At 53.2% G+C, this 20,487-nt stretch overlaps 1 protein-coding gene across 6 annotated transcripts; it reads right to left on the bottom strand.

Moving 5' to 3' along the window:
• Window positions 1-8: 8 nt before the first annotated feature.
• On the bottom strand, window positions 9-18,259 carry SGF29 (SAGA complex associated factor 29). 6 transcript variants are annotated; one of them, XM_038763053.1, is made up of 10 exons: window positions 18,185-18,259; window positions 12,537-12,613; window positions 9,424-9,499; window positions 9,259-9,331; window positions 4,083-4,147; window positions 1,514-1,643; window positions 1,245-1,391; window positions 1,076-1,111; window positions 776-895; window positions 9-333 (listed from the first exon to the last, which is right to left on the bottom strand). In XM_038763053.1, the coding sequence occupies exons 2-10, from the start codon at window positions 12,609-12,611 to the stop codon at window positions 33-35; spliced, it is 1,023 nt and encodes a 340-aa protein (XP_038618981.1). In that variant the 5' UTR covers window positions 12,612-12,613; window positions 18,185-18,259; the 3' UTR covers window positions 9-32. The 6 variants fall into 6 exon arrangements, with proteins under 6 accessions (XP_038618981.1, XP_038618984.1, XP_038618982.1 ...); XM_038763056.1 differs by lacking the exon at window positions 18,185-18,259 and adding an exon at window positions 17,427-17,436; XM_038763054.1 differs by lacking the exon at window positions 18,185-18,259 and adding an exon at window positions 17,158-17,228.
• Between the last annotated feature and the right edge of the window lie 2,228 nt (window positions 18,260-20,487).

Here is a 20,487-nt window from a genome sequence, read left to right as displayed (position 1 = left end):
GCTCTCGACCACCTAGATTTCCCTTTCCTCATTTAAGGAGGAAGTTGGGTAAAAATTCCACCAGGCGGAGGGGAAGCCGGATCTGGCCGGAGCGCAGAGGAGAAGGAGGGAGGAAAGGGCGGTTTATTTGAGCAGGTGAAAACGCAACACTCCTCCCCCGCGAACGGGAGACGCCAGGCCAAAAGGGGCAAGGGCGGGGTGGTTCCCCGCTTCCCGTCACTTCTTCTTGGGCTCCTTGCAGGCCACCACGTACCTCTGGGCCACGTTGAGAGGAGGGGAGTAGCCGTCGGGATAGGAGGTGTCTTCGAACAGGACTGAGTAGTCATCTTGAGGCTACCGAGACAATCGACCGGTCGATCACTCGACCGATCTTGTCGAGGAGGAAAGGGAGCTCGAGGGGTTCTTGGGCCGAACGAGCCCGCCCCGGCCCCGGCCCCCACGGACGGGGCTGCCCCCGGGGGAGGGGTCTTTCCAGGGAAGGAGACCCGACGGTACATCCGAACCCCGTACCTCCGAACCACCCACCCCAGGGGTAACCCTTTCCGTTTCCATTTCTTGGGGTCTCCACGGCCAAAGAGAACTGGACCGGCAAGCGGGAAAGGGGGCCGCGACAGGCCGAGGCACGGGGCGGGCGGGAGGAGAGAGGAAGCGCTCTTCCCCTTGGGTCGACCCGAGCCCGGCAGACTGCGGCCCCTTTCCGACCCGTCACGTCCGAGCCCCGGCCGCGGAGGAGGAGGTCGGCCCCCGAACCCCGGCCCCCCGGCCCTCGATCTACCCGCTGCGGAGGGGCGTGGATGAGGGCCCGGTAGAAGCAGGTCGTCTGCGGGTAGAGTGCCAGCACCAGCTGGTCCTTCTGGAAGAGGGCCTCCGGGTCTGTCTCGGGGTTGGCCTTCCACTGGGGCAGCGGGATGATGCGGCGGCGGCTCAGCGTGTGCCGTCTGCGAGGACGACGGAGGGAGGCCCCCCCTCAGCCGGGCCGGGGAGCCTCCTCCCCTCGGGGGCTCCGGCTCCCCCGGCCCGAGCCAGGCCTCTCCCCGCCCGCCCGCCCGCCCTCCCCGGCGGTCCCGTCACTCACTCTTTGCCTTCCTCGTCGATGTCGTCCACCTCGTACCTGCGGCCGGAAGAGACGGGCTGCGGCGAGCCCTTCCCCGCGCCACCCCGGGACCCGAGGGACCCCCACTCGGGCAGCGGGGCGGGGGGCGAGGAGGGGAGACCCCGGGCCCCTCGCCGGGGCGTCCGCTCACTTGTTGGTGGCGTGGCTGTAGGTGACGACCTCGGCCAGGATCCACTGCTCGTCGCCGTCCACGGCCTTCACCCGGGCGGCCACCTTGTCCCCGGGCTTGGCCACGTAGTCCCCGGAGGCAGGGATGGCGCCGCAGAGAGGCGGGGGTCTGCGGGGAGGAAGAGGCCCCGTCACGGCCCCCGGGGCCGGGGTCCTGGGGTCCCGGGGTCCCGGCCCACCCACCCGCCTCCGCCGCCGGGCCCCGACGGAGGCCTCGCCTCCGACGCTCACTTGTCCCCGGGCTTCCCGATCCAGAGGGGCAGCGTCATGGCCGACTGCTGCAGCAGAGTCATCAGCACGCCCCGGCGCATGGTTTTCCGCGGTGGCTCGGAGTCATTGTACAGTCCCGCGATCTTCGCCGCTGTTGGGGGTTGGGGGGACAACACGCTGAGGTCGGGCCCCCTTCCTCCTCCTCCAATCCCCCGCCCCAAGCATCCCCTCTCCCGAGTGCCGTCCTCGGGCCTCGCACCCCCGACCCGCCTCCACTTCTGGGGCACCCAACCCTGCCGTGGGACCTTGAGCAAGTCATTTACCTTTCGGGGGGGCCTCGGTTTGGTCATCTGGAAAACGGGGATACGACACCTGGCCGCCCTCCTACCCAGCCCTACTAGACTGTCGGCTCGTGGTGGGCAGGCATGTGACTGCTAGATGGTTGTAGCGTAATGATAATAATAACGATGATGGCATTTGTTAAGCGCTTACTATGTGCAGAGCACTGTCCTAAGCGCTGGGGGGGATACAAGGTGATCAGGTTGTCCCCCGCGGGGCTCACAGTCCTCATCCCCATTTTCCAGATGGGGAAACTGAGGCTCAGAGAAGTGACTTGCCCAATGTCGCGGGGCTGGTATTCGAACCCATGACCTCTGGCTCCCAAGCCCGCGCTCTTTCCACTGAGCCACGAGTGTACTCTCCCGAGCGCTCAGTACAGTGCTCTGCGCACGGTAAGCACTCAGTAAATATGACCGACTGACTGACGCAGACCGTGGGCCCCATGTGGGGACAGGCGCTGTGCTAACTGGCGGTCTTCAATCTATGCCGGTGTTTAGTAATAATAATAATAATAATAATAATGATGGCATTTGTTAAGCGCTTACTATGTGCAGAGCACTGTTCTAAGCGCTGGGGAGGATACAAGGTGATCAAGTTGCCCCATGTGGGGCTCACAATCTTAATCCCCATTTTACAGATGAGGTAACTGAGGCTCAGAGAAGTTAAGTGACTTGCCCAAGGTCACACAGCAGTCATGTGGTGGAGTCGGGAGTCGAACCCATGACCTCTGACTCCAAAGCCCGGGCTCTTTCCACTGAGCCACGCTGTTTCTCTGCGTTCGCCACCCAGTAAGTGCTTATCGGGTATCACTATTGCTATTATGATTATTCTTAATTAGAGCCGAGAGGTGGGTTTTAATTAGGGTGAGCGTTTGTGCCTCCTGGAGCCTCAAGACGACCCACAGGTGAGACCGACCTAAGGCCTGAAGAAAATCAGGCTGGGGGTTAAATTGGCAACAAATGATTGATTAAGTGGTCAAGAGTGAGTGTTCATAATTTAAAATTCATTTCGGGTCTCCGCTCCTCAGTCACATCAAAGGGGCCACACTGAGAATTGGGGAAGTAATAACAATAATGATGGCATTTGTTAAGCGCTTACTATGAGCAAAGCACTGTTCTAAGCACTGGGGAGGTTACAAGGGGATCAGGTTGTCCCACTTGGGACTCCCAGTCTCGAGAAGCAGCGTGGCTCAGTGGAAAGAGCCCGGGCTTTGGGGTCAAAGGTCACGGGTTCGAATCCCAACCCCGCCACATGTCTGCTGTGTGACCTTGGGCAAGCCGCTTAACTTCTCTGAGCCTCGGGTCCCTCATCTGTAAAATGGGGATGAAGACTGGGAGCCCCACGTGGGACAACAAGATCACCATCATTAATCGTATTTATTGAGCGCTTACTGTGTGCAGAGCACTGTACTAAGCTCTTGGGAAGTACAAACTGGCAACATATAGAGACAGTCCCTACCCAACAGTGGGCTCACAGTCTAAAAACATGATCAGCTTGCAGCGCTTAGAACAGTGCTCTGCACATAGTCGGCGCTTAACAAATGCCAACATTATTATTATTATTCATCCCCATTTTACGGATGAGGTCACTGAGGCCCGGTGAAGTGCCTTGCCCAAAGTCACCCAGCTGACAAGTGGCGGAGCCGGGATTTGAACCCACGACCCCTGACTCCCAAGCCCGGGCTCTTTCCATTGAGCCAGGCCGCTTCTCAAAGCGGAGGAACCGTTTTGGGATGTCTTCCGTTTGCCCCGCGGGGCTCCCCTGAAGGCTCGGGGAGCAATCAGCAAAAATGGAAAAAAATAATCCAAACTGTCAGAGTGCGCAGAAACAGGGCTAAGAAACCCACCCCTTTCTGACCTCTCAGGGATCACAAGAGGACGGAGTGAGGGAGCAAGAGCGACCGAGAGCGATTATGGGAGGTACAAATTTAGGGGGGGAGACGCTTCCTGGAAAAACCTGAAACGTTATGTCAAAACCCCTTGCAAAAGAGGGGATGACCTCCCTCGACCTTCCTCTGCACACAGTAAGCGCTCAATAAATACGATTGATTGATTGATTGATTGATTGATTCCCCTTAGGCCAAGAAACCCCTGGAACCACCTTCCCGCTGGGGACTGAGCAAGACACCCTTCCCTCAATCTCTCTCCTCCCTACGGGGTCCCCACTGTGTGCAGGTGGACAGCCAGGGCTCTCCCTCGCCCTCGGAAAATTGACAATCTCCTCGTGAGGCCAGGGAAAGATTCCGACTCACCGATACGCCGCTCTTCCAGGAGGGATTTTATCTCAGCGATTTTATCCAGAGCTTTGCGCAAGATGCTAAAGAGGATGGAAGGGAGAAAAACGGGCGGTGAAGCGCTTGTGCGATCTTCCGTGACCAAGCTGAAACGTCACTTTTTTTTTTTAAATGATCTTGGTTCGTTCATTCGTTCCTTCAGTCGTATTTATTGAGCCCTTACTGCGTGCAGAGCACTGGACTAAGCGCTTGGGAAGTCCAAGTCGGCAACATACGGAGACGGTCCCTACCCGACAACGGGCTCACAGTCTAGAAGGGGGAGACAGACGACAAAACAAAACATATTAACAAAATAAAATAAACAGAATATGTACAAATGGAATAGAGTAATAAATAAGTACAAACATATATACAGGTGATAATAATAATGGCATTTATTAAGCGCTTACTATGTGCAAAGCACCGTTCCAAGCGCTGGGGAGGTTAGAAGGTGATCGACAACGGGCTCATAGTTTAGAAGGGGGAGAAAGACGACGAAACAAAACATGTGAGCAGGTCTCAAGGCATCAGAATAAATGGAAGTACAGCTAGATGCACGTCGTTAACAAAATAAAAGAAATAGAATAGTAAATATGTACAAGTAAAATAAATAGAGTAATAAATCTGTACAAACATATATACAGGTGCTGTGGGGAGGGGAAGGAGGTAGGGCGGTGCTTACTGTATGTGAGGTGCTGTATATTCTGGGATATAAACAGGCTAATCAGGTTGGACACAGTCCATGTCCCACCGGGGGCTCACAGTCGTCATCCCCATTTTAAAGATGAGGAAACTGAGGCCCAGAGAAGTGAAGTGACTTGCCCAAGGTTACAAAACCCTTGCTCTAACCCAGAATGCCCAGGCTCCAGTCCCGGCTTTTCCCCTGCCCTGACAGCCCCCCGTGAGCCATTTCAAGTGGGCATTTTGGAGGACCCCCTCATTCATTCATTCATTCATTCAATCGTATTTATTGAGCGCTTACTGTGTGCAGAGCACTGGACTAAGCGCTTGGGAAGTACAAGTTGGTGACATATAGAGATGGTCCCTACCCAACAGCGGGCTCACAGTCTAGAAGGGGGAGACAGACAACAAAACATATTAACAAAATAAAATAAATAGAATATGTACAAATAAAATAGAGTAATAAATACGTACAAACCTATATACAGGTGATAATAATAATGGCATTTATTAAGCGCTTACTCTGTGCAAAGCACTGTTCCAAGCGCTGGGGAGGTTAGAAGGTGATCGGGTTGTCCCACGGCGGGGCTCACAGTCTTCATCCCCATCATCATCATCATCAATCGTATTTATTGAGCGCTTACTGTGTGCAGAGCACTGTACTAAGCGCTTGGGAAGTACAAATTGGCAACATCTAGAGACAGTCCCTACCCAACAGTGGGCTCACGGTCTAAAAGGGGGAGACAGAGAACAAAACCAAACATACTAACAAAATAAAATAAATAGACTAGCTATGTACAAGTAAAATAAATAAATAAATAACTAAATAAATAAATAGAGTAATAAATCTGTACAAACATATATACAGGTGCTGTGGGGAAGGGAAGGCAGTAGGGCGGTGCTTACTGTATGTCAGGTGCTGTATATTCTGGGATCTAAATCTCCTCAAAATCTCCTCAAAAATCTCCAGTGGCTACCAATCAATCTGCGCATCAGGCAGAAACTCCTCACCCTGGGCTTCAAGGCTGTCCATCCATCCATCCCCTCGCCCCCTCCTACCTCACCTCCCTTCTGTCCTTCTCCAGCCCAGCCCGCACCCTCCGCTCCTCCACCGCTAACCTCCTCACCGTACCTCGTTCTCGCCTGTCCCGCCATCGACCCCCGACCCACGTCCTCCCCCGGGCCTGGAATGCCCTCCCTCTGCCCCTCCGCCAAGCTCGCTCTCTTCCTCCCTTCAAGGCCCTGCTGAAAGCTCACCTCCTCCAGGAGGCCTTCCCATACTGAGCCCCTTCCTTCCTCTCCCCCTCGTCCCCCTCTCCATCCCCCCATCTTACCTCCTTCCCTTCCCCACAGCACCTGTATATATGTATATATGGTTGTACATATTTATTGCTCTATTTATTTATTTATTTATTTATTTTACTTGTACATTTCTATCCTACTTATTTTATTTTGTTGGTATGTTTGGTTCTGTTCTCTGTCTCCCCCTTTTAGACTGTGAGCCCACTGTTGGGTAGGGACTGTCCCTATGTGTTGCCAATTTGTACTTCCCAAGCGCTTAGTACAGTGCTCTGCACATAGTAAGCGCTCAATAAATACGATTGATTGATTGATTGATTGATCTATACAAGCTAATCAGGTTGGACACAGTCCATGTCCCACCGGGGGCTCCCAGTCTTCATCCCCAGTTTCCAGATGAGGGAACTGAGGCCCAGAGAAGTGAAGTGACTTGCCCAAAGTCACCCAGCTGACGATTGGCGGAGCCGGGATTTGAACCCCTGACCTCTGACTCCAAAGCCCGGGCTCCTTCCGCCGAGCCACGCTGCTTCTTCTATCCTCCCTCCCTCCCACCCTCCGCTTCTGGAATTCTTCTGTGCCCCACTTGAGGCTGGCCTAGCCTACGTGTTTGAACTTCAGCTCCTTGAGATGTTTTAGAACATTTTTAGAGCCCGAGAACCGCAGAAGCGGTGCCTTGTTTTTCCAGGGAATCCCCGGAGACCGACACCGGCCAGCCAGGCTCCCGGGGGGCCAGAGGGGTTTGTTTCCCCTGCGGGACCCTCGCTTTGGGCCCCCGCCTCTTCTCTTCTCTGTCCACTCCTGTCTCTGAGCAGGAGCACCCTGAGGGGCCCAGGTCTCAGAAGCCATAAGCAAGGGGCTGACAGAGGGTAGAAAATAGAAGCAGCATGGCACAGTGGATACAGCACGGGCCTGTGAATCAGAAAGACCTGAGTTCTATTCCCGCCACCTCCACTTGACAGCTGTATGACCTTGGGCAACTCATTTGACTCCTCTGTGCCTCAGTTCCCTCATCTGTAAAACGGGGATTGAGACTGTGAGCCCCATGGGAGACGGGGACTGTGTCCAATCCCATTAGCTTGCATCCACCCCAGCCTGGCACGTAGTGAGCGACAATTGACGATCAACGATTGACGGAGGCCGAAGGAGGTGGACCGAAGAGTGAGGAGAGAAATGATCTGAGAGGACAAGCCGAGAGGGGCATAGGGGAGGAGAGAGGAGGTGGACAGAAGAAGGAGGAGAAGTAATCACCGGAGAGGGGAGGCTGAAGGCAGTGGACACGGGAGGAAAGGGGAGGTGGACAGAAGAGCGCGGAGAAGCAATGAGCAGAGTGGGGCCGAAGGAGGGGGAACAGAAGAGCGAGGAGAAGCAATGAGCGGAAAGGGGGCCAAAGGAGGGGGGCAGAAGAGCAAGGAGAAGCAATGAGTGGAGAGAGATGGGGAGGAGAGAGGAAAAGGACAGAAGAGCGAGGAGAAGCAACGAGCAGAGAGGATGGGCCGAGAGAGGGACAGGACAGAGGAAGTGAACAGAAGAGTAAGGAGAGAAATGATCTGAGAGGACAAGCCGAGAGGGGGACAGGGGAGGAGAGAGGAGGTGGACAGAAGAATGAGGAGAAGTAATGACTGGAGGCTGAGGGCGGTGGATGGGGAGGAAAGGTGAGGTAGACAGAAGAGCGTGGAGAAGCAATGATCAGAGAAGCGAGGTGGACAGAAGAGCGCGGAGAAGCAATGGACAGAGAGGGGGCCGAAGGAGGGGGACAGAAGAGTGAGGAGAGGCAATGAGCAGAGAGGGATGGGGAGGACAGAGAAAGCGGACAGATTAGAGAGGAGAAGCAATGAGCAGAGAGGAAGGGCCGAGAGAGGGACAGGAGAGAGGAAGTGAACAGAAGAATTAGGAGAGAAATGATCTGAGAGAACAAGCCGAGAGGGGGACAGGGGAGGAGAGAGGAGGTGGACAGAAGAATGAGGAGAAGTAATGACCGGAGAGGCGAGGCTGAAGGCGGTGGACAGGGGAGGAAAGGGGAGGTGGACAGAAGAGCGCGGAGAAGCAATGAGCAGAAAAGGGAGGCGGGCAGAAAAGCGTGGAGAAGCAATGAGCAGAGAGGGGGCCGAAGGAGGGGGACAGAAGAGCGAGGAGAAGCAATGAGCAGAAAAGGGAGGCGGACAGAAGAGCATGGAGAAGCAATGAGCAGAGAGGGGGCCGAAGGAGGGGGACAGAAGAGCGAGGAGAAGCAATGAGCAGAGACGGATGGGGAGGACAGAGAAAGCGGACAGATTAGAGAGGAGAAGCAATGAGTAGAGAGGAAGGGCCGAGAGAGGGACAGGATAGAGGAAGTGAACAGAAGAATTAGGAGAGAAATGCTCTGAGAGGACAAGCCGAGAGGGGGACGGGGAGGAGAGAGGAGGTGGACAGAAGAATGAGGAGAAGTAATGACCAGAGAGGGGAGGCTGAAGGCGGTGGACAGGGGAGGAAAGGGGAGGAAAGGGGAGGTGGACAGAAGAGCGCGGAGAAGCAACGAGCAGAAAAGGGAGGCGGACAGAAGAGCATGGAGAAGCAATGAGCAGAGAGGGGGCCAAAAGAGGGGGACAGAAGAGCGAGGAGAAGCAATGAGCGGAGAGAGATGGGGAGGAGAGAGGAAGCGGACAGAAGAGCGAGGAGAAGAAATGCGCAGAGAGAATGGGCCGAGAGAGGAAGTGAACAGAAGAGTAAGGAGAGAAATGATCTGAGAGGACAAGCCGAGAGGGGGACAGGGGAGAAGAGAGGAGGTGGACAAAAGAGCGCGGAGAAGCGATGAGCAGAGAAGGGAGGGGGACAGAAGAGCGCGGAGAAGCAATGAACAGAGAGGGGGCCGAAGGAGGGGGACAGAAGAGCGAGGAGAAGTGATGAGCGGAGAGGGATGGGGAGGAGAGAGGAAGCGGACAGAAAAGCGAGAAGCAATGAGCAGAGAGGATGGGCCGAGAGAGGGACAGGAGGAGAGAGGAAGTGAACAGAAGAGTAAGGAGAAACAATGAGCGGTACGGGAGAGGAGAGAGAGGAGGTGGACGGAAGATACGGGTGGCGAGGAAGTGGAAGAGGGAGGGCACAGCGGGAGGAAAAGTACGAAGGGCGGGAAAAGAGACAGGGGGTACCCCGGTCTTGTGGGGGTGCAGGGGAGAGGAGGGATTCTCTCCGCACTCACTTGCATTCGGCCTCTGCATCCGCCTTCGCGGTGGTATAAAGACCTCGCAGCTTTGTCCGGTAATAGGGGGAGACTGGAAACGGAACACAGACAGAAAGGAAACCCCATGAGCGCCGGTCTTTCGAAAAGCCGGGCTGGTGTCCCCTCCCCGCTTCTACCACTCACTCTTGTTCTCGGTTTGCATCCTCTCGTGGGTCTTCTGGATGTTCACCAGGTTGTGTTCACTCCGGGAGCGCTCCTCCTGAAAAGACGGGAGGGGAGAAACAAGAAGGCCGGGGCGGGGGGCGGGGAGCGATTTGGAGGAAGAAGTCCCAGAGATCCTTTTTTTCAAACATTTATTTCTTTTTTAAATGGCACTTCTGTAAGCGCTTACTGTGTGCCAGGCTCTAACTAAGCGGTGGGATCGATACAAGCTGATCGGATCGGACACGGTCCCTGTCCCACCTGGAGCTCCCAGTCTAAATTCCCATTTTCCAGATGAGGGAACTGAGGCACGGGGAAGTGAAGGGACTCGCCCCCAAGGTCACGCGGCTACCAAGTGGCGGTGCCAAGATCGGAACCCAGGTCCTTCTGAGGCCCGGGCCCGTGACTAGACCCTGTTGCTTCTCCTTCCTTCTCCTGTTCCTTAAAAAACCCTTTCAGAGACTTTATGGAAGTCTCCTGAGGCAGGGCTGCGGCGCTTAGAACAGTGCCAGTGCTTAGAACAGTGCTTTGCGCATAGTAAGCGCTTAATAAATACCATCATTATCATTATTATTTGTCATTTTGGATTCCAAGGGGGAACTAGGGCCAGGGCAAGGAGGGAAAGGGAGAAAGACAAGGGGAGGGGCCCTGTGGCCTAGTGGATAAAGCCCAGGCTGGGGAGTCGGGAGGACCTGGGTTCTAATTCTGGTTCTACCTCTTAATAATAATAATAATGGCATTTATTAAGCGCTTACTATGTGCAAAGCACCGTTCTAAGCACTGGGGAGGTTACAAGGTGATCAGGTTGTCCCATGGGGGGCTTCCAGTCTTCATCCCCATTTTACTGATGAGGGAACTGAGGCCCAGAGAAGTGAAGTGACTTTCATTCATTCATTCATTCAATCAATCGTATTTATTGAGCGCTTACTGTGTGCAGAGCACTGTACTAAGCGCTTGGGAAGGACAAATCGACAACAGATAGGGACGGTCCCTGCCCAAAAACGGGTTCACAGGCTAGAACGGCGGGGGGGGGGGGGGGGGGGGGGGGGGGGGCGGGTGTCAGACAACATTCATTCATTCAATCGTATTTATTGAGCGCTTACTGTGTGCAGAGCACTGTACTAAGCGCTTGGGAAGGACAAGTCGGCAACAGATAGGGACGGTCCCTGCCCAACAAAGGGCTCACAATCCAATCTAGAAGTGGGGGGGACAGACAACATTCATTCATTCAATCGTATTTACTGAGCGCTTACTGTGTGCAGAGCACTGTACCAAGCGCTTGGGACTTGCCCGAAGGCACACAGCTTGTCTGCTGGGTGATCTTGGGCAACTCCCTTCACTTCCCTGGCCCTCAGTCTCCTCATCTGTAAAATGGGTACTGAAACTGTGAGCTCCCCCGTGGGACGGGGACCCCGTTCGACCCGATTCGCTCGTATCCACCCCAGTGCTCTGGACGGTGGCTGGCACAGAGAGAGTGCTCGGCAAATGCCATTAGCTGAAAAAAAGGAGAAAGAATAAAAAGAGGAGGAGGAAAGAGCTGAGGTGAGGAGAGAGAGGAAGGAAGCTGATGCTTTTCTAGTGCGTCGTCTTATGGATTGAAGTGGGGAGAGACAGGAGGATGGGAGATCAAGGGCCCCGTCTCCTGGACGTTATTTCTTTATCGCGCTCAACCCAACTACCCAATCCAGGTCACTCCTATGAGCCCCTTGTTCGCGCCCATTTTCCCCCAAATCCCCCTCTTCACTGTATAAATCAAACTTCCACCTCCCTCCCTGACCCTGGGATATATTTTAGAAACCCGGCTCTGTCACACACACTTTGTGGAAACAAACGATCATCATCAATCGTATTTATTGAGCGCTTACTCTGTGCAGAGCACTGTACTAAGCGCTTGGGAAGTACAAATTGGCAACATCTAGAGACGGTCCCTACCCAACAGTGGGCTCACAGTCTAAAAGGGGGAGACAGAGAACAAAACCAAACATACTAACAAAATAAAATAAATAGAATAGATATGTATAAGTAAAATAAATAAATAGAGTAATAAATATGTCCAAACAGATGATGAAACCTTCCGGTCGGTTGGAAAGGCAGCACATTTCCTTACAACTGAAAGAGAAGCAGAAAGCAGCGTGGCTCGGTGGAAAGAGCCCGGGCTTTGGAGTCAGAGGTCGTGGGTTCAAACCCCGGCTCCGCCACGTGTCAGCTGGGTGACTTTGGGCAAGTCACTTCACTTCTCTGGGCCTCAATTACCTCATCTGTAAAATGGGGGTGAAGACTGGGAGCCCCCATGTGGGACAACCTGATCACCTTGTAACCTCCCGAGCGCTTAGAACAGTGCTTTGCACATAGTAAGCGCTTAATAAATGCCATCATTATTATTAGTCACTTCGTCACCCCTGTCAACTTTTTACCCTTCACTCCGCTGGTCTAGTCCTCAGCGTTCATTCATTCAATCGTATTTATTGAGAGCTTACTGTGTGCATTCATTCATTCATTCAATTGCATTTATTGAGCGCTTACTGTGCGCAGACACTGTACTAAGCGCTTGGGAAGTCCAAGTCGGCAACAAATAGAGATAGCCTCGACCCAACAACGGGCTCACAGCCTAGAAGGGGGAGACGGACGACAAAACAAAACGTGTGGACGGCTGTCGAGTCATCAGAATAAGTAGAAATAAGTTATGAGAAGCAGCGTGGCTCGGTGGAAGGAGCCCGGGCTTTGGAGTCGGAGGTCACGGGTTCAAACCCCAGCTCGGCCAACTGTCAGCTGGGTGACTTCGGGCAAGTCACTTGACTTCTCTGGGTCTCAGTTCCCTCATCTGTCAAATGGGGATGAAGACGGTGAGCCCCCCTTGGGACAACCTGATCACCTTGTAACCTCCCCGGCGCTTGGAACGGTGCTTTGCACATAGTAAGCGCTTAATAAATGCCATTATTATTGTTATAAAGCTAGATGCACATCATTAACAAAATAAATAGGATAGGAAATACGTACAGCATTCCGCATTCCTCCCGGCATCCCGCTTTTCTTCTTTCAAGGAGGGAGACGGGACGGGGAATGGTTTGGAGGGGCGGGGGGGGGGCTGGGGTTACCTGGGTTTGCTTGATCAGCTGATGCAGCTCGGTGAGGAGCTCGGCGATGCGGGAGTCGGCCGACACCAGAGCCATTCCTGCAAGAAAGAACGGCGTTCAATTTGTTCTGACGTTTTCGACACCCGTGCCCATGTTTTGTCGTCCGTCTCCCCCTTCTAGACTGGAAGCCCGTCGTTGGGTAGGGCCTGCCTCTAGATGTTGCCGACTTGGACTTCCCAAGCGCTTAGTCCAGTGCTCTGCACACGGTAAGCGCTCAATAAATACGACTGAATGAATGACAGGGGGACGGTGGGAGTGGGAACAGAAGTCCAGTCAATCAAGGGGATTTATTCATTCATTCAATCGTATTTCTTGAGTACTTACGGTGTGCAGAGCCCTGTCCTAAAGCACTTGGGAGACGACAATATTCATTCATGCATTCGATCGTATTTATTGAGCGTTTACTGTGTGCTGAGCACTGGACTAAGCGCTTGGAGTCAATAGACACGGTCCCTGCCCAACAACCGGCTCACAGTCTAGAAGGGGGAGACAACAAAACAAACCATGTGGTCAGGTGTCAATATAATAATAAGCAGAGACACGTTCCCTACCTACAACGAGCTTACATTCTAGAGGAGGAGACTGATATTGATATGAATAAGCAATTTACAGGTACGCCGATAAAAGCTGTAGGGCTGAGGGAGGGGTGATTACCCAAAGCTCAAAGAGCACAGATCCAAAGTCCCTCCTGGGAGGGTTGGGCCCCTTTAAATCCCCCACTTTACACCAAAACACGGGGTACAATGCAAAGAGCACTGCAATGTACCCGTTAAACTGTAATAATAATCATTGTGGTATTTGTTAAGCGCTTCCTATGCGACCATAATCGCTTAAAACCGATCAACGGTATTTATGGAGCGCTTATTTACTTTATTTTTATGCTACCTGTTAAGCGCTTACTATGTGCCAGGCGTTGTACTTATCACTGGGGCAGGTACAGGTTAATCAGGTTGAACCCGGTTCACGTCCCGTAAGGAGCTCAGAGTCTTAATCCCCGTTTCAGGGGAAACGGAGATAAAGAAATGCTCGGGGATTTTCCCAAGGTCCCACAGCAGACAAGTTGTTTTACTTGTTTATAATATGTTTGTAATACGTTTACTTGTTTTACTTGTTTATAATATGTTTTAGTAACATATTTACTATTCCATTTATTTTGTTAATGATGTGCATTTAGCTAAAATTCTGTTTATTCTGACGACTTGACACCTGTCCACGTGTTTTGTTTCGTTGTCTGTCTCCCCCTTCTAGACTGTGAGCCCGTTGTTGGGTTCCCCGCCGCCTTACCTCCTTCCCCTCCCCACAGCACCTGTATATATGTTTGTACGTATTTATTAGTCTATTTATTTATTTATTTTATTTGTACATATTTATTCTATTTATTTTATTTTGTTAATATGTTTTGTTCTCTGTCTCCCCCTTCTAGACTGTGAGCCCGCTGTTGGGTAGGGACCGTCTCTAGATGTTGCCGACTTGGACTTCCCAAGTGCTTAGTCCAGTGCTCTGCACACAGTAAGCACTCAATAAATACAACTGAATGAATGAATGTCTCTATATGTTATCGACTTGTACTTCCCAAGCGCTTAGTACAGTGCTCTGCACACAGTAAGCGCTCAATAAATACTACTGAATGAATGAATGAATGACCGTCTCTATATGTTACCGACTTGTACTTCCCAAGTGCTTAGTCCAGTGCTCTGCACACGGTAAGCGCTCAATAAATACAAATGAATGATTGAATGAATGAAAGTCACCAGAATAAACAAAAATAAAGCTAGATACACATCACTAACAAAATAAATAGAAGAGTAAATATGTACAAGAATAAATATAGATTTCTAGACTGTGAGCCCACTGTTGGATAGGGACCGTCTCTATATGTTGCCAACTTGGACTTCCCATTCATTCATTCATTCAATCGTATTTATTGAGCACTTACTGTGTGCAGAGCACTGGACTAAGCGCTGGGGAAGTACAAGTTGGCAACATATAGAGACGGTCCCTACCAGTGGGCTCATAGTCTAGAAGGGGGAGACAGAACATGCGCTTAGTACAGTGCTCTACACAGTAAGTGCTCAATAGATATGATTGAATGAATGAATACAACTGATAGATCGCATAACGTCCTCAATTCCTCCACCCCTTCCTTTTACCGCCTCAATGCTCAGAACAGTGCTTTGCACATAGTAAGCGCTTAATAAATGCCATTATTATTACCTCCCGAAACCTCGGGGGGTTGAAGTCCGCTCCCACTCCCGGGTGCTGAGGGGAGGGGGAGGCCTGCGTGGCTCAGTGGAAAGATCCCGGGCTTGGGAGTCAGAGGTCATGGGTTCTAATCCCGCCTCTGCCACTTGTCAGCTGTGCGACTTTGGGCAAGTCACTCAACTTCTCTGGGCCTCAGTGACCTCATCTGTAAAATGGGGGTGAAGACTGTGAGCCCCGTGGGGGACAACCTGATGACCTCGTATCTCCCCCCAGCTCTTAGGACGGTGCTCGGCACATAGTAAGCAACTTGTACTTCCCAAGCGCTTAGTACAGTGCTCTGCACATAGTAAGCGCTCAATAAATACGATTGATGATGATGATGATAGTAAGCGCTTAACAAATGCCATTATTATTATTATTATTAAGCAACCGACCACCCCCCCCGACCTAATTTAAGACGGCTGCCAATTCTGGGGTCCCGCCCGGCTCCGACCAGCCCAGAATCCAGTAGCCGGGAAGAGAGAAGCAGGCTCCTTGGTGATGGCGGCCTGGGTAGGGGGGTGAGTGGAGGGGAGCCCCGTCTTCTTCCTCCTCCTCCTCCTCCTCGTCGGCCGCTGCTTCCCGTGTGGTCCCCCCGGCCTGACCCGGTGAAGCCTTCGGGTCACAGCTCATAATGCCGCTGCCCCGGGCCGGGCATCCAAAGTGGCTGCAGGGTTACCATGGCAACGGTGGTGGTGGCCAAGGGTGGGTCTGCCAGGGCCGGGTTGGGGGGACGTCCTCTAGCAGCCCTCACCACCTGTATGGACTTTTCCCACTCCCTCTCTCTCATCATCATCATCATCAATCGCATTTATTGAGCGCTTACTATGTGCAGAGCACTGGACTAAGCGCTTGGGAAGTACAGATTGGCAACATGTAGAGACAGTCCCTACCCAACAGTGGGCTCACAGTCTAAAAGGGGGAGACAGAGAACAAAACCAAACATACTAACAAAATAAAATAAATAGGATAGATAGGTACAAGTAAAATAAATAGAGTAATAAATATGTACAACCATATATACATATATACAGATGCTGTGGGGAAGGGAAGGAGGTAAGATGGGGGGGATGGAGAGGGGGACGAGGGGGAGAGGAAGGAAGGGGCTGAGTGTGGGAAGGCCTCCTGGAGGAGGTGAGCTCTCAGCAGGGCCTTGAAGGGAGGAAGAGAGCTAGCTTGGCGGATGGGCAGAGGGAGGGCATTCCAGACCCGGGGGATAATAATAATAATAATAATGGCATTTATTAAGCACTTCCTATGTGCAAAACACTGTTCTAAGCGCTGGGGTAATAATGATGGCATTTATTAAGCGCTTGTTATATGCGCTTCCCTCCCCACATCCACCAAGCTCGCTCTCTTCCTCCCTTCAAGGCCCTACTGAGAGCTCACCTCCTCCAGGAGGCCTTCCCACACTCAGCCCCCTCCTCCCCCCCGCCTTACCTCCTTCCCCTCCCCACAGCACCTGTATATATGTATATATGTTTGTACGGATTTATTACTCTATTTATTGATTTATTTTACTCGTACATATTTATTCTATTTGTTTTATTCTGTTAATATGTTTGGTTTTGTTCTCTGTCTCCCCCTTCTAGACTGTGAGCCCGCTGTTGGGTAGGGACTGTCTCTATATGTTGCCAACTTGAACTTCCCAAGCGCTTAGTACAGTGCTCTGCACACAGTAAGCGCTCAATAAATATGATTAAATGAATGAATGAATAAAGCACTGTTCTAAGCGCTGGGGTAATAATGATGGCATTTATTAAGCGCTTCCTATGTGCAAAACACTGTTCTAAGTGCTGGGGTAATAATGATGGCATTTATTAAGCGCTTCCTATGTGCAAAGCACTGTTCTAAGCGCTGAGGTAATAATGATGGCATTTATTAAGCGCTTCCTATGTGCAAAGCACTGTTCTAAGCGCTGGGGTAATAATGATGGCATTTATTAAGCGCTTACTATGTGCAAAGCACTGTTCTAAGCGCTAGGGAGGTTACAAGGTGATCAGGTGGTGCCACGGGGGCGCTCACAGTCTTCATCCCCATTTTACAGATGAGGGAACTGAGGCCCCGGAGCCGCCTCAGAGCACGCGCATGCGCACTTCCTTCAGGAGCCCCGGGGCTGCCTCCAGCAAGTGCGCATGCGCGCTTCCTTCTGAGACTCCGGGGCCGCCTCAGCGCGCGCGCACGCGCACGCGCACTTCCTTCAGGAGCCGGGGAGGGGCGTCTCAGCGCTCGCGCACGCGCACTTCCTTCAGGGGCCTTGGGGGAGGGGCGCCTCAGCGCTCGCGCACGCGCACTTCCTTCAGGGGCGGGGGGGGCCTCATCGCTCGCGCACGCGCACTTCCTTCAGGGGCTCCGGGGCCGCCTCAGCGGGTACGCATGCGCACTGCTTTTAGGGGCTCCGGGGCCGCCTCAGCGCGCGCATGCGCACTTCCTTCAGGGGCGGGGGGCGCCTCAGCGCTCGCGCACTACCTTCAGGGACTCCGGGGCCGCCTCAGCGGGTACGCATGCACACCGCCTTGAGAGGCTCTGGGGGCCGCCTCAGCGCGCGCGCATGCGCACTTCCTTAAGGGAAGGGGGGGGGGCGCCTCAGCGCTGGCGCACGCGCACTACCTTCAGGGGCTCCGGGGCCGCCTCAGCGGGTACGCATGCGCACTGCTTTCAGGGGCTCCGGGGGCCGCCTCAGCGCGCGCGCATGCGCACTTCCTTCAGGGGCTCCGGGGGCCGCCTCAGCGCGTGCGCGCATGCGCACTTCCTTCAGGGGCCGGGTGGGGGGGGGCCGCCTCAGCGCTGGCGCACGCGCACTTCCTTCAGGGGCTCCGGGGACCGCCTCAGCGTGCGCGCGCATGCGCACTTCCTTCAGGGGCTCCGGGGACCGCCTCAGCGCGTGCGCGCATGCGCACTTCCTTCAGGGGCCGGGTGGGGGGGGCCGCCTCAGCGCTGGCGCACGCGCACTTCCTTCAGGGGCTCCGGGGCCGCCTCAGCGCGCGCGTATGCGCACTGCTTTCAGGGGCTCCGGGGGCCGCCTCAGCGCGCGCGCGCATGCGCACTTCCTTCAGGGGCCGGGGGGGGGGGGCCGCCTCAGCGCTGGCGCACGCGCACTTCCTTCAGGGGCTCCGGGGCCGCCTCAGCGCGCGCGTATGCGCACTGCTTTCAGGGGCGGGGGGGGGGCCGCCTCAGCGCTAGCGCACGCGCACTTCCTGCAGGGACGGGGGGGGGGTGCCTCAGCGCTGGCGCACGCGCAGTTCCTTCTGGGGCTCCGGGGCGGCCTCGTCGAGCTCCCCGGTGGGGGCCGTGTGAGGCCCCGTTTCCCGGTCCGGCCGGTCCCGCGTTCCGGCCGCAGCCCTCGGGGCCCCTCCATCCCCGCTTACCGCAGGCCAGGTGGAAACGAAGCGGCGGCAACGGCGGGCAGGCGCGCGGCGGCGCCTCAACTTTTCTGTCCCCGGTCCCGGAGCGGGAGGGCCGTGCGCATGCGTCAGCCGCCCGGGGCCTGCTGGGAAATGTAGTCCTCCTTTTACCTCACAGGGGGCGCGGGAGCCCCAAGCTGCCGCCTCAGAGCCTGGGAACTCATTCAGTCATTCAGTCATTCATTCAGTCAGCCATTCAATCGTATTTATTGAGAACTCATTCAGTCATTCATTCAGTCGTATTTATTGAGCACTTACTCATTCAGTCGTATTTATTGAGCGCTTCCAGGGTGCAGAGCACTGGACTAAGCGCTGGGGAAGGACAAGTCGGTCGCATATAGAGAGGGTCATTCATTCATTCAATCGTATTTATTGAGCGCCTCCTGTGTGCAGAGCACTGGACTAAGCGCTTGGGAAGGACAAGTTGGTCACAGAGACGGTCATTCATTCATTCAATCGTATTTTTTGAGCGCTTCCTGTGTGCAGAGCACTGGACTAAGCGCTTGGGAAGGACAAGTCGGTCACATATAGAGAGGGTCATTCATTCATTCAATCGTATTTATTGAGCGCCTCCTGTGTGCAGAGCACTGGACTAAGCGCTGGGGAAGGACAAGTCGGTCGCATATAGAGAGGGTCATTCATTCATTCAGTCGTATTTATTGAGCGCCTCCTGTGTGCAGAGCACTGGACTAAGCGCTTGGGAAGGACAAGTCGGTCACATGTAGAGACGGTCATTCAGTCATTCAGTCGTATTTATTGAGCGCTTCCTGTGTGCAGAGCACTGGACTAAGCGCTGGGGAAGGACAAGTCGGTCACATGTAGAGACGGTCATTCATCCATTCAATCGTATGTATTGAGCGCTAACTGTGTGCAGAGCACTGGACTAAGCGCTTGGGAAGTACAAGTCAGCGACATAGAGAGATGGTCCCTATTCATTCAATCGTATTGAGCGCTTACTGTGTGCAGAGCACTGGACTAAGCTCTTGGGAAGGACAAGTTGGTCACATATAGAGACGGTCATTCATTCGATCGTATTTATTGAGCGCTTCCTGTGTGCAGAGCATTGGACTAAGCGCTTGGGAAGGACAAGTCGGTCACATATGGAGAGGGTCATTCATTCATTCAATCGTATTTATTGAGCGCCTCCTGTGTGCAGAGCACTGGACTAAGCGCTTGGGAAGGACAAATCAGCAACATATAGAGACGGTCATTCATTCATTCAATCGTATTTATTGAGCACTTACTGTGTGCAGAGCACTGGACTAAGTGCTTGAGAAGTACAAGTTGGTAACATAGAGATGGTCATTCATTCATTCAATCATATTTATTGAGCACTTATTCAATTGTATTTATTGAGCACTTACTGTGTGCAGAGCATTGGACTAAGCGCTTGGGAAGGACGTCGGTCACATATAGAAGCGGTCATTCAGTCATTCAATCGTATTTATTGAGCGCTTACTGTGTGCAGAGCACTGGACTAAGCGCTGGGGAAGGACAATTTGGTCACTTATAGAGAGAGGGTCATTCATTCAATCGTATTTACTGAGCGCCTCCTGTGTGCAGAGCACTGGACTAAGTGCTTGGGAAGGACAAGTTGGTCACATGAGCCCGGGCTTTGGAGTCAGAGGTCATGGGTTCGAATCCTGGCTCTGCCACATGTCTGCTGTGTGACCTTGGGCAAGTCACTTCACTTCTCTGAGCCTCAGTTCCCTCATCTGTAAAATGGGAATTAAGACTGGGAGCCCCCCGTGGGACAACCTGATCACCTTGTATCCCCCCCAGCGCTTAGAACAGTGCTCTGCACATAGTAAGCGTTTAACAAATGCCATCATATAGAGACGGTCATTCGGTCATTCATTCATTCAATCGTATTTATTGAGCGCTTACTGTGTGCAGAGCACTGGACGAAGCGCTTGGGAAGGACAAGTCGGCGACATAGAGAGACGGTCCCTATTCATTCATTCAATCGTATTTATTGAGCGCTTCCTGTGTGCAGAGCATTGGACTTAAGCGCTTGGGAAGGACAAGTCGGTCACATATAGAGACAGTCATTCAGTCATTCAATCGTATTTATTGAACGCTTACTGTGTGCAGAGCACTGGACTAAGCACTTGGGAAGTCCAAGTCGGCGACATATAGAGACGGTCATTCAGTCATTCAATCGTATTTATTGAGCGCCTCCTGTGTGCAGAGCATTGGACTAAGCGCTTGAGAAATACAAGTTGGTAACATAGAGACGGTCATTCATTCATTCAATCATATTTATT

The sequence above is a fragment of the Tachyglossus aculeatus genome, chromosome 21 (genome assembly GCF_015852505.1).
Source record: "Tachyglossus aculeatus isolate mTacAcu1 chromosome 21, mTacAcu1.pri, whole genome shotgun sequence".
In the NCBI taxonomy this organism is placed as follows: domain Eukaryota; kingdom Metazoa; phylum Chordata; class Mammalia; order Monotremata; family Tachyglossidae; genus Tachyglossus; species Tachyglossus aculeatus.
Note: the sequence above shows the minus strand (reverse complement) of the source record. Positions and strands in the feature narration are given on the sequence as shown.